Below are 16499 nucleotides of genomic sequence, written 5' to 3'. Positions count from 1 at the left end.
TAGATTGGAATTAACATATATTCAATTCAATGTTGTAGGCAACCAATGAAACAAAATGGGCAAAGCCAAAGCTGTCACACACTTCTCCTGACTTTTCTTTTCTTCTTAATGTGAGAATTGACAACAAATAAATGATAAAAAGACAAAATAAAAGAGAGCTAGAGGGTTGCAAAGGACATTTGATCTTTCACTTTAAACAACACAAGATCAAGCAATGGGATATTTTATATGTACTAATTCACACAATACTCTGCCAGAGGAGATTATGCTTTACAGAACAAAGCTACCTTAGAAATACATAAATCCATCTATTGTTATTTTCCAGCTTCTCTACCCTGTGAGCCCTGTGTATTTTGTGGCTACTGTTTTCATCTGTGGAAAACTCAGAACCGCCATAATTTCACCAGCCTACATCAACAATCTTATGTCTGCATAAACTGTAAATACTTCACATTATGAAATATTCGCCCTATTGCCAAATTTTGCATTTGCCAAACAAGCTGATATATTACCTCTACATCCACCTTGCTTTCTCTGTGATTTTTGCATCTTGCTTGGGTTGGCTGTCTGTCTGCCTCGGTTGGCTGTTTTCTTCATTCGTACAACAGGGTCCCTTCCACATTCATTTGAATTCTGAGCAGGACGCGCACAGTTTCCCAACAGTGTTTTTTTTCCCCCTTCAAGCTGCAATGTGTGAGAATGCGGCTGTCTGTTTCACTTTAAACTTGTTGAGTCTTTCTCTTACCAGGCAGCAGATATCAAAGTCTCTGGCTGTAAACAAAATGGCTAAAGCTCAATTTTTCCTCTTTCCCTCCCTGTTCCCTTTTCTGCTATAAAAGGCACTTGGTATGTGCAATCATACGCAAACTCAGGAAAAGTTCAGCATGTGAGTAGGTTATCACGTAGCTGGCAATGTGTTTACAGAGATGTTAAAAATGTTCAAAATTCAGTTTTTTGGTAAGGGCTCAAGTTAACAGTATGTATCGTGCTTTGGGCTAGTACTTTTAGCTCCTGTAAAATGTGTAACTCGAGAAATAGTTTGGAGGTTGTTGTTTTTTTTTTTAAAAAGAACTGCACCGAAGCTGTACCCAACATGAAAGACTCACCCATCAGTGCTCACTTGTTATTTCTGCTGGCTAATGGGGAGGCTTTCCTAATGAATTCAACTGCATCTGAAGAGAACGAATCAGTATGAATATGCATGAAAATGTGTACTTAGCGGCAACCACAACAAGCAGTGATCAAACAAGGCAAATTAAACCGGCTGCCATTGACAGTAGTTATGAGCAATTTCCAATGGAACTGACAAGTGGCCTCATGTTATCACCTTAATCAAGGTCCCAGGCCAACAACAGTTGTCTGTTATTGGGGGTTTTGAATGAATTTAAATCAATTTGCTTTATAACTTTCTGTTAATTCTCTGTTATCACCTTTTTGTGCCAATATACTTTCTGGCAAATTTAAAATTGATGCTATGTTGTTATAAACCTAGTCCATTCTCTAAATTAACAATTAAAGATCACGACTTAACAATTGGTCTTCAGCCAGTGCCAGTCCATTGCTGAATATTTGTTGCTCTAGTTGTCCTGCACCGTCGGCACTAATCGGACCCCTTTTGGCATATTTTCAGTCTGTTCTGCTTTTTCGAATAGTTGGCAGGGGTGTTGTGAGAGAGACCACCCTGTTAGGCTTAGTAAATCAGTCCGCGCAAAAGAAAACGGAAGTAATGAAAGTAGGCAAATACTAAAAGTCAATAAAGCACTCATGGAAAGCTCTTCTCTTCTTTATCTCACCCGAACGTGCCAACATAAACATATTTTCCCGATGACGTTACCATCTGGGAAGAAGAAACTGAAACAGTCTGTGGTGAGCGAGAGAGGTGTGAAAGCTGGTGTGGTAAGCAAATGCTGTTTTGTTTATGGTTGTGTATTTGCAGTCCTCCATCTTACTCTTTCTCTTTTCGAATGACCGATTTTGACTACTGCCACCTGCTGTTACGGAGTGTTATTCACTCTCAAGCATGTGGAGAACACACATAGTAGTTTTTGATTGGCGTTGTGTTCAGGTGCCACTTTTTGGCCCGAACGAATGAGGTGCAACGGTCAACCTTGTCGCTACCAGTTCTTTGATGCAAGCTCGGTGTGTCTCTGGACTTGATCCTTTCAAGTTGATAAATAGATAGCACCGTTGTTAGGGAATACTATAACATTTTTCATCATACTTCTTGTTTGAAATACTGCGTGTAGACTAAAAGAAAATAGGTGATTTCCTCATCTGTGCCCAGTTGTAATGTCTGAACACCTTCTTTTCTTCTCTCACATTCGAGAATAGGGCCATATAGATAAATCTTTTGCACGCTTATTCAATTTGTGTAATTTTCATCCCTTTTCATTAGTTTCCGTCTTCTTTTTCCTTTCTCTTAAGAACTTCCACAGAAAATTTACTTTTCACTTCAGCGGCCCAGATAATTCAAGAACAGAGAGGATTTTCAGGAGAACAATTTGATGATCAAAGGAGGCACTGCACTCGGGAGGGAAAGGGGATATTCTGAAGTGGCGCTCCTGCAGTAATCTATCATTTTGTTATAGCTCTCCATTCCTGTGGAAACCACTGCTAATGTAGATTCAAGTTCAGTCATATTTAGAATAATCACAAGTATTCAAGAAGAATGTTTTTATAGGGTTGTCTGTTTACTCAGGATGTTGAACACAGCCCAGAGAGGACTGTCCTCCCTTTTTATTTTTGCATTAACCATAGGACACTACATTCTCAGAGGCACCAATGTGTAACCAAGCTCTGACTATAGCTTTGTGTAGGTGAACAGAGCTGCAGGAAATTGCCTTCTCTGAAGAAATAGGCATTTGTGCAGCGGTGAATTTCACCTATCCATCTACTACCCACTCGCCTGCCAAAGCCCCTTACTCAGAAACAGAGAGAGACTGAGTATAAAATATGTTTCTCTTTTTCTTTTGAACGGGAGAATGTGAGAAATTCCCTGATTAAAAAAAGTCAACATTTGATGTTCAAGCAACTCTTGGTAGTGATTCAAAAAAAAAAAAAAGAGCAAAGTTGAAAGAATTTCACTTTCTTGAAAGTATGTACATGAAAAATATTGCTGTAGGTGCATGAAAGGTTGGGAAATCCTCACAACAGTTTGCTACTGGGTATGAAAATCTTTCTAGTTTCAAAGTTTAAGAATATTGGCTATCCCCTCGGGGTTTCTATATACAGTAGAAGAGCTGAAATTAGTTGGTAACAGGAGAAATGAAGCCATTGTAGCTAGTTTAGTGTAGCTGGGAGCTAGTGGTGCATGGGCCGAAGGAATAACAGAACCTCAAAGTTCTCATTATAATGAACTCTTTGCTCTCTATACCTTCAAGAAGCCCGATAGTAGTGAAAAATCAGTAGACTGGGGACTGTTTTTCAGCACCTTATAGATACTGTACCCGTGTTCATTTGTTTTCATTTGTAAGTGGGTTTTTAATGCTATATTTAATTTTAAAATATGAAAATTTTCCGAAACCAAAAAACTTTGGTTAAAAAATAAATAAGCTCACAAAATTTGCTCACACAATCTTTAAAACAAGTGCTTAATTACGTACATAGTTTACAGTTGTGCATTATATAATCAATTACTAAAAGAAATCACACTTCAGAGTCCTTTTTAGAGCTGTTTCTGAGCTGGAGTTGGAGAGGTGTTTTAAATTTTATTTTACTGAGGAGATTAAGATTTTGCTGTTTCAAACATCAATATTGAATGGATTCAAATCCACAATTTTATTTAGTAGGTTGGTTGTCCAAAATGCTTAATACAGGTAAAATACAATGATTAACATTGAAGCCATTGGTTGAATTATTGTTAGTTGTCAAAATTTAGAACTATTTATAAATAAGCAAAGCATCATCTTATAACTTTTTGGGGTTTTGGACTGTTGCTCATGTAAAAGAGGTAATTAGAAAATGTCACATTGGGCTCTGGCAAATTGCAATGGCATTTTCACAGTTTTGTGGCATTTTACAAACGTATTAATTGAATAGTTAATCATAAAATAATAGTTATTAAAAAAACTCGAAAAAACTCGTATAAATGTCTTCTATTCAGTATCTTCACACCTCGCTTTAAATTTAAGAAATCTCTTCTTCAGGATGCATTTATTGTATCTATAAAACAATAAATTAAGATGTGATTTCTAGATTAATTAACAAGTTCATTAACGAGAATAAACAATACACTATGCTAGTTGTTATTCACTGTTCAAAAATAAATCCTTCCCAATGGCATTATTTTATTGCTGTCATTTTTCTATCATAGTGAGAGCATGACAGCATCCCACAGAGCTAGAAAGCACCTGCAAAGCAAACTGACCCGATGTGACTTCACCTTTCTGTCTTTGCAGCAACACTGAGCTGTCTTGATGTTCACAACATTCACCGATACACACAAAAAAAACCCAAACACCTGGTGCCTGTTGCTGCCCTCCCACCTTCTACTCACAACCAACTAAGGTCAGAAACTTGGCCTGGCTCTTCACACCATCTGTTTGAGCTGGTTGACATTTGGCCCAAGCCAACACTGAAATCTCACTTCAGAGCGGGGAACTGCATTTCTGCATTCTGTGTCTATATGGAAGCAAGGGAGATTACAGTTATTAGTCAAGAGAGAGATGAAGTGATACATTTTCAATCAATGTGTAGCCTCCTAAATGCTACATACGGTATAATAGCTTTTCACTTCTTGTACTATACATATGCCTCTGATGAAAATTGCTGCACATTTAATCAACACAGAAGACTGTGAGGTTATAATTTAGATCATTGGCATGTGAATAGGGAGGCAGGCATTTGATGAGGTCTTGCCTGATGATGTCTCACTAGCCTCCAGAAGGGGGCAGCAGGCCTCTAAGTTAATGCAAGGGAATGGAAAACTAGAAAGTCACATTCACAGGTCATTTAATCGTGTTGTGTTGTCATGGACTGGGCCTGTGGTGCTTGTTTTCCTGCCTCTCTCTCTCTCTCTCTCTCTCACTCTCTAAAAAAAAGAGAGAAATTCCTCCTGTTCAGAAATGAACAATTCTCATCTGCCTGCAAGAATTTCCTTTTTGAAGCATTTGTAGAGAGGTTTCATAAGCTTTCAGTGGTTTTAGGATTTAATGTGTGTGTTCTGAGGAGATTGTTGGGTCTGGAGGGAGCTACAAGAGCAGTTTTTACTGCCTGCATTTAACTTTCTGAAATGCCTATTTTTTTTATTTATTTATTTATTTTTTTTGTGAAGCAATCAATGCTCTTGCGTCACAGAGAGTAACTGAGAAGTTTAATATTTGCAGCCTTAAGCTGTACTTGGGATTCCAGGCTTACTCAACGAATCTATGGATGTAGGCCATGATGTAACTTCACAGTGCATGTACAGCCTTGCAACTCCAAGCTGTGTGCTTGTTGATTAAGCTGTGCATAACATGCCTTAACTACTGCATAAACTGTATTATATCTGCAGCTTCGATGTTGAAGTGAGGTGTGTGAAGGCGAATAGAATCATAGTAGTAAACACTGGCAGCCATATTTGGGTTTCGCATATCTGTTTCTATATTCCAACAAGATTATAGTCTTGTCTTAAAGGCCTACTGGGTATATGAGGCTCACTGGGCTGATGGGGGAGAAAAAGGGTGTTGTCTGCGGCTTTCCCCCCTCAGTACCATTTGTCACCTCCCATTACATGTGTCATACTTTTGCTTCCCAGCTGGAGTACTCTTAAGTTATATAATGTGAAATGACAGGCTGAAACCAGAAGTGGAGTGATATGCGGTTTGTAGAGCTGAGAGAGAGAAAACTGACCTGCTAAAAATGCTGTAATGTGTCATGTTCTTCTGAGACAGGAGGACAGTGAGGGGAGGCAGAGGAGGGGTACAACGAATGATTTAGGTGGTAACTTGAAAGACTTTTAAAATTATTTTTATATTTGTTTCAGGCTGCACACCTGACACTCTTCAATCTCTTGCTTTGCCCTCTGCGTCTGCGCCTCTAATCTTCTGTGCGCTCATCTTTTGTTATGTAACTGTCGAGATTGGATGCTCTTGAGGTCGTGCAGGTGGCTCAGGTAATGGATCCAGTGGGAGGTCAAAGGCAGGAGAGGGAAGGAGCAAAGTGAAGAGGCATCATTTTGTGCTGCTTCTACAAGTCCTGACAGAGGTGTCTCATGTCAAGAGGTGTCTTGTCTATGACAGTTTGATAGTTTGACAACATGAAAAATAATTGAAAAATACAGAAACAACAAATAACATGCGGTGTATAAAAAATGCATCACGGTGTCAGACTTTAGAAAGTTAAATCACACCGCTGTGTTTATACCATTTTTATTCCATCACTGAACGTTCTGTCTTACAAGCTCCACTGACGAACCCGCCTCAAAGCAAGCTCAAGGCAATCATTCGGATTCTTATCAGCTTTAAACACTTGACAAATACTATTGATGTTGCACCCGTGTAACTGCAGCTCCTAAGAACAGGATATGCACCATGCGATGAGCAACGTCCACAGAGAATAAACACCGGTTTCCTTTAGGATATTCTAGGTTACTGATTCTCATGTAAATGCATTGATCAGTGATCTAATGCGGCATCACAAGAACAAGTGGAATGTTGACAGTGGGAGCAGTCTCTTAAGTCTCGCCCTGACATTTGGGGAACATTTTAGAGATCATTATGCTAATGACTTGAAGCAGGTAATCTTCTTATTTTATGTGCATGTGCAAGTGTAGTTGTGGAGGGTGGAACAGGTCAAGTCACAATCACAGGATTAAAGTCATTATCCTTAAGATATCAGTCCTGGTTTATTTGATGATGTGTGTTTACTAAACTATAGTTGCCAATGAAAACCCCAGGGACAAATATTACTTTCTTGTAAAGGTTGGTATATTTAAAGCTGAATGCTTTTAAAATAAAGCTGTAGCATTGCAAACAGTTCTGGGGTACATCTTTGGCAGAGTGAATAGTAAATAATACCTGAAGGCTTCGGCATTTTGTGTTTGTAGAGGAGAACCAGAGTGGATGGATTTTGAGTTTCATGCTACTTCTAATGATGCAGACTGTGGGTCACGGTAAATCTTTGCTGTAGCAATTTGAGAAATGCAACTCTGGTAAATTGACCTCTAGCAGCAGTAGCTAAATAAACCTAAAGCTTCAATATGCAACTTTTGGTAGCCATACCTAGCAGGAGAGGACAACGCACTACATTCTGTGCGGCCCTCCGTCTCCCTGCTCTGCTGCACTCAGCTGACATGCACCCAGCCCTTCCAGATATAGTTATTAACTAGTTGGTCAGAAATTTTAATCTCACTCAAAAACCCATAGATGACAATATTTCTGCTGCCAGGCCTTTCAATTACTTTTGTAAGCAGATTACTTTAAAAGGAATGTATACATATATTTGTCAAAAGTACATACCTAAGCTCTAAATGTTGATTACAAACAACTAATAGATTTGATTAGCCGTTCTAGCTTGGCGCCTAAGGATCCATTAAAGATAAACAAAATGGCCACTGACAAAAGTGATTATAAATACAAATTAACTAATAAAATCAGAAATTGCTCTTGAACAACAATCATTACAACAAAAGCATAACATTACACTATTATACTTCCACTTCAGGTGGATTAAGGGTAATGTTGAATGACATCCCAGGGTTCCGAGATAGTTGTCTTCTCATTAATAGTTTGTGTTTTTTGTCTGAAGCATCCGGGGCGACTGTGGCGCAGGAAGGTAGAGCGGTTGTACACCAATCTCACAGTTGTTGGTTCAATCCCCGGCTCCTCCAGTCACATGTCGAAGTGTCCTTGAGCAAGACACTGAACCCCAACTTAGTTGCTCCTGGTGAGTGGGTGTATGAATGTGTGTGTGATTGTGAGTGTGAATGGGTAAATAAGGCAGGGTAAATAAGGCAGTGTAAAGCGCTTTGAGTGCCAATAGGTAGAAAAGCGCTATATAAGTGCAGACCATTTACCATTTATCCCACATGCTTTAAATAATTAAAACCTAAGCTGCATTTGTTTGCAGATAAACCGCAGAATTCAGTATTTCTTAACTATCAAGTCACATCCAATATCCTCTGGCCCCAGACAGACCACTGGCTGCTGGAAGAACATCCTGTTGAAGGACCTCTTATCCTTAGCGGGGAAACAATTGATGTGTTTTGTGTTTCCATGGTGACCCCGCGGCACAGCACATAAGACAATAATGAAAGCTCTCAGAGGCCGCAGAGGCACCAGAATAGTGCACGTCCTCAACGTTTCAGCTATTTTGGCACTTGGAGGAGTTACACAACCTGACGTACACCCTGAGAATGTTTCTTTCCCCATCGTCTCGGGGCTTTTAAGAACGGCAAAGATTGTGTTTGCTAGCAAAGGGATGACACACGGAATGACAAAATTCCTGTGTCTGTCTGTCAGGCTTGGTCTTTATCCGACTGACATTTGCTGGCTCAGGCTCATCCAGGCTCTGGAGAAGCCAGGGATAAGAGTCAGACACAGATGGCTTTTTCCCTTGCAATTCTGTCTAGTGGAAGATTCAGAAGGGGGGAAAAAATGTTTCCAAATCTTCATCCTGTTTTTACAGACTCTCTGAATTATAATTGCCTCTACAAAAGTAAAAAAAGAGCATCTTCACATACTGCAACATTGTGTAGTTTTTTTTTTGCTCTGTACAATTTTTTTAGATTTTATTTCCTAATGTCTGTTCTGACCCAACCTTTTGGTGATTAAAGCTTGATAGGGCTTTTACTTCAACAGAAACATTTCTTGTCCTCTGAGTAAGTCAAAAGAACAATGCAAGAATGCCTTGTGCCATTTAAAACTGATGAGCCAAAGCCAGCTTGAAGGAGGAGAGGGGAGGTGTAGGTGTTAAATTGATTGGCGAGAGAAAAAAGCATCTGCTTTGCAATAGCTTAACAGTTGCCTCAGAAGCACGCCTGCTATTGTTTCCAAACAAGAATACCCACTTCTGTGTGCCGAGGAGTGTCGCCTTCAGAAGAAATGTGTGAGAGGGATAGAAATTGTTGCATAAGAAACATTTAGAGACATCTTTTTTTTCTGGCTCTCTGGGACCTTGATCTATTTTCTTTTTTCATAGCTGCCTCATCTTCTTTTCTGTTCTCCAGGCAATTCAGAGTTAATACGTGGGCAGAGAACAAAAGACAGTGGTACAGGGCTAGAGTCAGCAGCTGATCCAATGACAGAAATGGCACAGAGGCGAGAGGGTCCCAGGTGTAGTCATGACTCAAGTAGCACTCCAAGATAGGGGGTTGTGATTGAGGGGGGGCAAGAAGTGAAAAAGAAGCATGAGGGCATCATGGGAGCTTGTGTCCTGTGTAACAATCTGCCTGTTGTGTGGATACTCTCTGACAGCAGGAAAAGGAACGAGACAGGACACCTGACCCCTTCTAACCTTCACCAAACTAAGACAGGACTCAGACTTACGTTACTGAACAGCAGTGACATGAGTGTGCACCTCTCTGAATTTATTTCACTAAAGTTGAGTCGTTAGACGTCATTTGGGGTTCAAATAAAATAAGTTTTTGCTGACGGGGAAGGCCGAAATGCTATGACAAGGAATTTTTGTCTGCAGTTTTTAACATATTGTTCAGTCTTTTATGGAGCTGAATTGACATCTTGCACACGCAAAAAAAATCTATCCGCAGAATTCCCACTGCACTGATGAGATGGGCTATTGTTGCACCGCATTGATTAAGGGATACCTTCTAATCAATGAAGTTGGATAAGGTTAGGCAAATATTGCTATTTCAAGTTAAATGTTAATCTCGAACACATGTAGTGTTTTAAGTCACTGTGGACGTTGTATTAAACCAAGACTGCAGCTTCCCCCTAACGATTACCCTAAGTTAAAACCACACTCCCCTGTAAAACTATTGGAACAGACGCCAATCTATTTATGCTTGTTTTAGGAAAGGGCATTTGGGTTTAAGATCAAAAGATGAACAGATGACAGAAGCTCAGAATGATCCAAATGTATTTCCTGGTATTTAAGTTGAGATGTATTAAAAAAACTGCCAAAAAACTTGTGTCTTGTTACCCAGGTGTGTCCTGTGAGATCAGCCGTTCTACCACTAAATAGCTCTGAATGATTCAGGTGTCCTATAGCTTGGGTTTAGCCTTGGGTTTTACTTACGAAGGCAGCATTTGTTGCTATGAAGGATAGATCAACATGAACACAAGAAAGCTGTCTATGGGGGAAGAGCAAGCCACTTTTATTCCGAAGGAACAGGTTCTGTAGACATCAACCACACCAGATGACAGAGCAGGTTGTGAAGTTATCATAATCCACCATTCATGAGCAGTAAGTATCAGAAACCATAGTTGGAATTTGCAAAATAAGTACAGGGATGATCCCCCAAAAAATGTGGAACAACATTTTGTTTGGACTGTTGAGACCAAGATTAACTTCTCCCAAAATGATGCAAAAGTCAAAGGTCTACAAATAAATGTTGTACGATAACAATACATGCATGTATGTCTGTCTAAAAATAATTAACATGAGCAACAACAAGGAAATCATTGAGTTGATTAAAGGCCTTATCTGGTATAAGATAGTATACACAGTCAAAGTCAAACACATTTTTTGCCTGTGGTTGATTAATGGCTTTAGTTAGAACACAGTACTGTTTCTGTGTTGTAATGATTACAAATTTGTAGTGAAGATTCCATCATGCAAGAAACGATCTTGTGCTGTCATTACATTTGGTAGAATTTCTATTGTGCGTTTTACAACGGGGGGTTAAACGGAAGATCTTTTTTTTTTTTTTCCCACATCCTCGTTACACTTATGTTTGTCTAATCTCATTCTCTTGCATTTGTTGGCGTTGTTGTGTGCCTGTGCACTTAAGTCAGGATTAGTATTGTTGTCACTCTGACTCTCTCCTTTGCTGCTTCTTTTTCTCCTCTCACACACTTCCCTCACTCCCACTCAGAGTGACATTTATTAATTAAATATGGTGTACTGCCGCAGGATGTGCTTCCCTTTCCACTATCTCCAGACACTAATAATTACATTGGCATTTAGCTCCGTGATAGGCTGACCCTATGGCCTTTATGAAATGTTCCCTGGGCTTGAATACTGAGCAAAATATAGACTGATGTGATGTGATATATATTGATCCATCAGCCTGTCTTTTTGCTTTTATCTTCAAAAAAGAGGTATTGTTCATTAGCATGGTTAAAAAATCTAGCAACACCACAACCTGCTTTGATATGTGAAATGGAGCTTTGCTTGTTTCACACAATAGGGAGGTGCACAGTGTAAAGGTAGGTAGAGCAGATGACAATTGTGAATTAGGAAAAATACTGGTAAATACTCTAAACAGTATTCATGGAGGCCTGCTGTAAAAGATGGAAGGCAGGACGATGGTTGTTTGGTTGGTAGGCGGCCTGCTGCAGTCCAGACAGGGGGTCCATCATGTGTCAGCTGGAGGCTTGAAGCTCATCGGCCCTTCTGACTTTTACCAGGCAACAGACAGCATGATGCTCAGATACCTGAAGGTAGCTGTACATTATGAAGGTAGCTTTTACGGTGTTTGACAACCACTTTTTGCTGTTGATTTTGCTTTACCTAATTACTTTGCCTCAGGTGGCCTAATCAACTTGGAACACTGCAAGATTATTATGTCGCATATCTGCTTCAGGGATGTATCAATTGATGCTAAAGTCACAATTACTGTAAACATGCATTTAGGTTGTGAAAAAAGCTCCCTTGCACCAGATACATTTTAACAAGTTCCCTCAGTTGTCTGGAACTATTCTCCCTTGATCCCCCTTCCCCTTTTTTGGATTTAGGGGGAAGATCAAGTCGTGAATTTTTCTTTTTGTTATATTGGCGAGTTTTTCATCCATGTCGCTTACTTAAAGTCTTGTTCACAGATGTTTTCAACAACCTTGAATTTAGTTTTTCTCTGCTGGGGTACAACATTGTTCAACAGAGTAGTCTGCGGCAATGACTCCAGGTTTGTCTGAATCATCTCTGATCACCAAATTAAACTTGAAGTTCGAGTCTCACTTGTTCCACAATGACCTTAACAGAAATTACTAGTGAAACCATCTACGTTTCAAATTGGACCTTTGGACTCAGGGGATTGTATCTACCATTTGGTATCAGCTAAGATAACTGGTATTCTTGGCATCTTGGGAAATCTCCCCCTGACTTCTATTAGTTTGGTTGACGTCCCCATCCTTGTCTGTCATAGGGCCTCAAAGGGGATCGTGAGCGTACTCTTCTCTCTCAACAACACACTTTGCTGCCGTATTTGTCGCTAACTTCTTGACGGAGCAAAGAATAAAAACACAAAGCGAGTGACACAGATCCTTAGACGCAACAAACTGACATAAGTAGCTGGTAGCTGTTTTACATATGTGACTTTGTGCTCATGTATGTGTACATTCCGTATGCACACACATGCCTTATGTGCTTTAATACTGTGTGGGAGTGGTAATATTTTCAGTTGTGTGGGTTCATGGTAATAGATGTCTCATCTTTTTGTTTGTGCTGTTTCCACATATTTGCAAGGTGATACATTTCATAACTCCAACTAGAAACCCAATATTATTTTTCCAGGTGGATATAAGTGATATTTGTAGAACTGTGCTTCTGGGACTAGCTGGATCTATCAAATAACAGCACAGTATGTAACCATGTTATTTGATCTCTCCACTCTTCTCCCTCTCTGTAAGGCAATATCTTTGCATACTGTTTTATCAGCCGTTGTGTTAGTTTGACTAAATCAAGTGTAGAGCATATTTGTTAGGACTGTTGGTGTAAGGTTTCTCAGAAATTGCAGTTAAGATACAGCTGAAGAAGTGTACTGATATATAAAAGATATCTGTGCTTAATTTATATAACCCGACTTCTGTTGCAGCAAAGAAAAGTTTTTATCCATTTTGCTGGCAAAATTTCCCTTCCTTCATTTACCCCACATATTTGCATTTTTCTTCTTAACCTAATTTATGTTATGTTCCACTTGTTTTCATATGTCCATAAAGAACTACAAAATTAACGCAGTGAATGTTGACACTCGTTATATATGGGTACTGAAGAAATAGAAAAGCTAGTTTCCTAGTTGACTGTTGGCAAAGCATTCAAAGATGATTGATTTATATTGTTTTAAAACAAGGAGAAATATGAAGATTGATGCATCCAGTCTGTTGCCTGAATGTGTAGCAGCTGCAAAACAAAACACAATGTAACAAACAACTAAGGACTCTCTTTTAATGAGCATGTTCCTATTAAAAAATATGAAACCTGAATACTGAGAGTGAACTTTAGTTTCAAGCAAACTCCAGTCAGCTTATTTCTTCTTGCTGCACAACAGCATATGTTGTATGCATTTCAAACAAACACATCAATTTGGCTTTGAAAAGACTACCTACTGTAAGCACAAAAGAACGTTCTGCCTCTCACGTTCACAGTGATTCACAGCACCTGTCCTCCATTCCAAATGTCCAGATCTGTGGTTGTGTTTATTAGCTTTGCTTAATTGTGCATAGTATCTAAAGGTCAGGGCTTGCTGTGATACATCGCTGCCAAAATGGCTTCCAGGGGACACTGTTTCAGGTGAATAAACAGAAAGCTTCGTCACCTTCCACCCCCTCCATCCACATCCTTTACCTCCCAGTGTGCGGCAGCATCATACTCAGCCTTTTCAGGCTTTGCACAAGGTCCTGTGACTGATGGGCGTCCACTGGTACACACCGCCTCACTGACTTCCATTTCAGCTAGCAAAAGGCAGCAGATTAATTCACTTGTCAATTCCCCCCCCCCCCCCCCCCCTTTTTTTTTTCTGCTGGAGCCTATGTTTATTCAGATAGGAGGAATGATGTGTTTGTCCTCTAGTGAATAAAAACATGCAGTATATCTGTATAACTACAGCCTTCTCTGTGATGAATAGTATTTGACTTCTATAAGCAGTAAACTTTTTCCATTTGGCCATAAAAGCTGATTTAATGAGAGAGTGACTTGAATAGATAAGCAGATATGGCAGAGGGGATTATTGAGAGGTGAGCTGAATGGAAGATGGAAGATGTGCAGTTTATTATCAGTTATGTAATGCACTTTTTATAACCCTATAACTGTTGGGCCAGCAGGTACCAGCAATAGATGTGAGATTGCGAGATTGTATACATCCTAAGATATATGTCAGAATGTCTATGTGCTTTGAGGAGATGTGTACATTTATGGAGAGGAGAAATCGTTATAGCACAATTCGCTAATGAACAATGATATCAATTTGTCCACCTAGTCATCCAAGTGTTTGTGCCTGTGTATGAGGACCTGGCTATGCAGCAATGGTACTGCCCTACTACTATAGAAATGTTTTTGTGTACACCATTATAGAGTTTTTAAACTGACTTTAACTTAAAATTACTTGGAGTACATCTGTACCACTGTTATTTGAGTAGACTCTTACTGGTAATCCCACAGGCTTTGATGGGGCAGGACCATGAGATGGATCTTCCAAAGTTTCAACACACACTCTGGGATGCCTTGACCAAAAGCGACCGTGTAAAGGTGAGCTCCATGTCTTTATTTCCACTCTCCATGTTTTCTCAGCTAACTACATAATATGATTTTTCATCATTTTTTTAGATCAATTTAGACTGTCAACTGGTTGATCCACGGCTTTGAACCTGACTCTCTAGGCTATTGCCGTTGCACAAAACACTTGGGCGCTTAACTTAAGCCATTCAATGGTAGCTTTGTAGGTCTCTACTCTACCTGCCAGTAGGTACAGTAGGTTATTATCGTATACAATAAAATGCGGTTGACTTTAGTTGTCAAAGTTACAATACTAAGCGCCAGAGCTAGAACTAATTAACCAGGTTGCCTCCCATTTCAGAGTTCTGTGTTTTTTTTTTTTTTTTAGCCATGTACCCACCCTGAACACATCGCTATGTAGACTGCTGCTTTTAAATCAAGTCTGCAATTTTCCTTTTTGGTCCTTTCATTCTTACTTATGATGTCACAGAAATACCAAACATATCGATGACAATAAACCTGCCAGCCTTACTAGTAGGTAGTAGGTGGCCTACTGAACCACAGCTATGAGCTTGATAACTGCCCATTAACTACACGATAGGAGCCAAAAGCTGCTGGCATTCTATGCAGGCATTGTTCTTCTAGTCACTAGAGCGTGACTAGTTTTTTTTTATATGGTTGTATCTTTCTCTTATTGCAAAAGCCCATATTAAATCATAAAACCTTTCTTGAGTCAGTGCTAATTTAGAGGCCCTAAACTGCCTTCGTATTTCTTTCTGAGCACAGCCTTATAAACCCCATGTTTTCATTTGGCAGCAAAGGCCTAAAAGAAAATGTCCGAGCCCCTTTCCATCTCCTGAACCGAGGATGTGGAGAGTACTAGATAGCATCCTTTCATTTCCGTTCCTCCAGATAAAAAGATGAGAGAGGGAGATGACGAAAGTGAGGCTTGTCGCTGGGCAGTAGTGATTGAGTCCCTTTGCTAAGCCACGCTGAGAATCTGCTCAAATAACCCACTCTGCCGATAAGAAGGTAGTCATTTCCATAGACAAAAACATTGGGGTTCAGATTAGATTTCACCATCCGCCTGGCTTATCTTGGTGTTGCTCCATCATAGAATGTGAATTATGAGGCAAACTCCTGCCCCTGTCTCTTCATTAAAACGCCACTGAAATACATATGTGCTTGAAATTAAATGAATGTTAGCAGTAGCAGCCCTGGTTTATTGTCATAAGGTGTCAACAAAACTGCCTTTGTGTTGTTCTTATTGCAAGAGTTACAACCCTGTCTTATATAGTAAGACACAGATAATGCTTCTTCTTCTCACCTAGCCAGGGAAAGCAAAGAACACTTTACTAAAATAAACCAATATATATTCCAATATTTATTTTTCCAGTGTATATTTTTTGGAAAAAAAGGGTATTGCGATCTCAAGCCAAGACCAAAATGGCAACTACACATTTGCTTGTACAATGAGGAAGCTTTATGATGGTTTTTTTTCCCCCTTTATAATATCCACCAATCAAAGAAAGGGTTCTTAGATTAGTGCACATTACCTATTGGTGATGAAGTTAATTGTTTGCTCATTATATGCAAAACAAGTACAAACCTGCTTGTGAAAAGTGTTGATGAGTGGTAACCTTTAAGACTTGTTACTGAAGGAAGTTGTCCACATCTGTGTAAACGTCAGTATGGCACTTGGCTTGTGAAAAGGTTGTAAGCCACTCATAGGCGTTTGAGTTTCCATGTCTCTTGTTTTCTTCTTCTTCCCTGTTTGATCAAGCATTTCTGCCACATCCCTTAATTTACAAACCATATGTTCAGTGATTTGTATGTGATTTATACGTACCACCATTTTTTTCATTTTCGTGAGATGCTTTAGAAAGTATATAGTGACAGCTACATTCAAGCTTAGTCGGGTTGCATTACGTTAAACCGTGCACTGTAGAGTAGCGGCACCAGATAACTGCATG

At 39.5% G+C, this 16499-nt stretch overlaps 1 protein-coding gene across 2 annotated transcripts in view; it reads left to right on the top strand.

The window, feature by feature from the left end:
• Positions 1 to 16499, top strand: part of LOC137137991 (glucosidase 2 subunit beta-like) — a 116968-nt gene that overhangs the window by 21917 nt on the left and 78552 nt on the right. The window contains exon 9 of one of the 2 annotated variants that reach the window (XM_067524875.1): positions 14473 to 14559. The exons of the other annotated variant lie outside the window; for it this stretch is intronic. Within the exon in view, the coding sequence (XP_067380976.1) occupies positions 14473 to 14559 (87 nt within the window). The remainder of the gene's footprint in view (positions 1 to 14472; positions 14560 to 16499) is intronic. 2 annotated transcript variants of the gene reach the window in all.

Source organism: Channa argus, chromosome 12 (assembly GCF_033026475.1).
Source record: "Channa argus isolate prfri chromosome 12, Channa argus male v1.0, whole genome shotgun sequence".
NCBI classification, from domain to species: Eukaryota; Metazoa; Chordata; class Actinopteri; order Anabantiformes; family Channidae; genus Channa; species Channa argus.
This window is presented reverse-complemented; position numbering and strand designations above follow the sequence as displayed.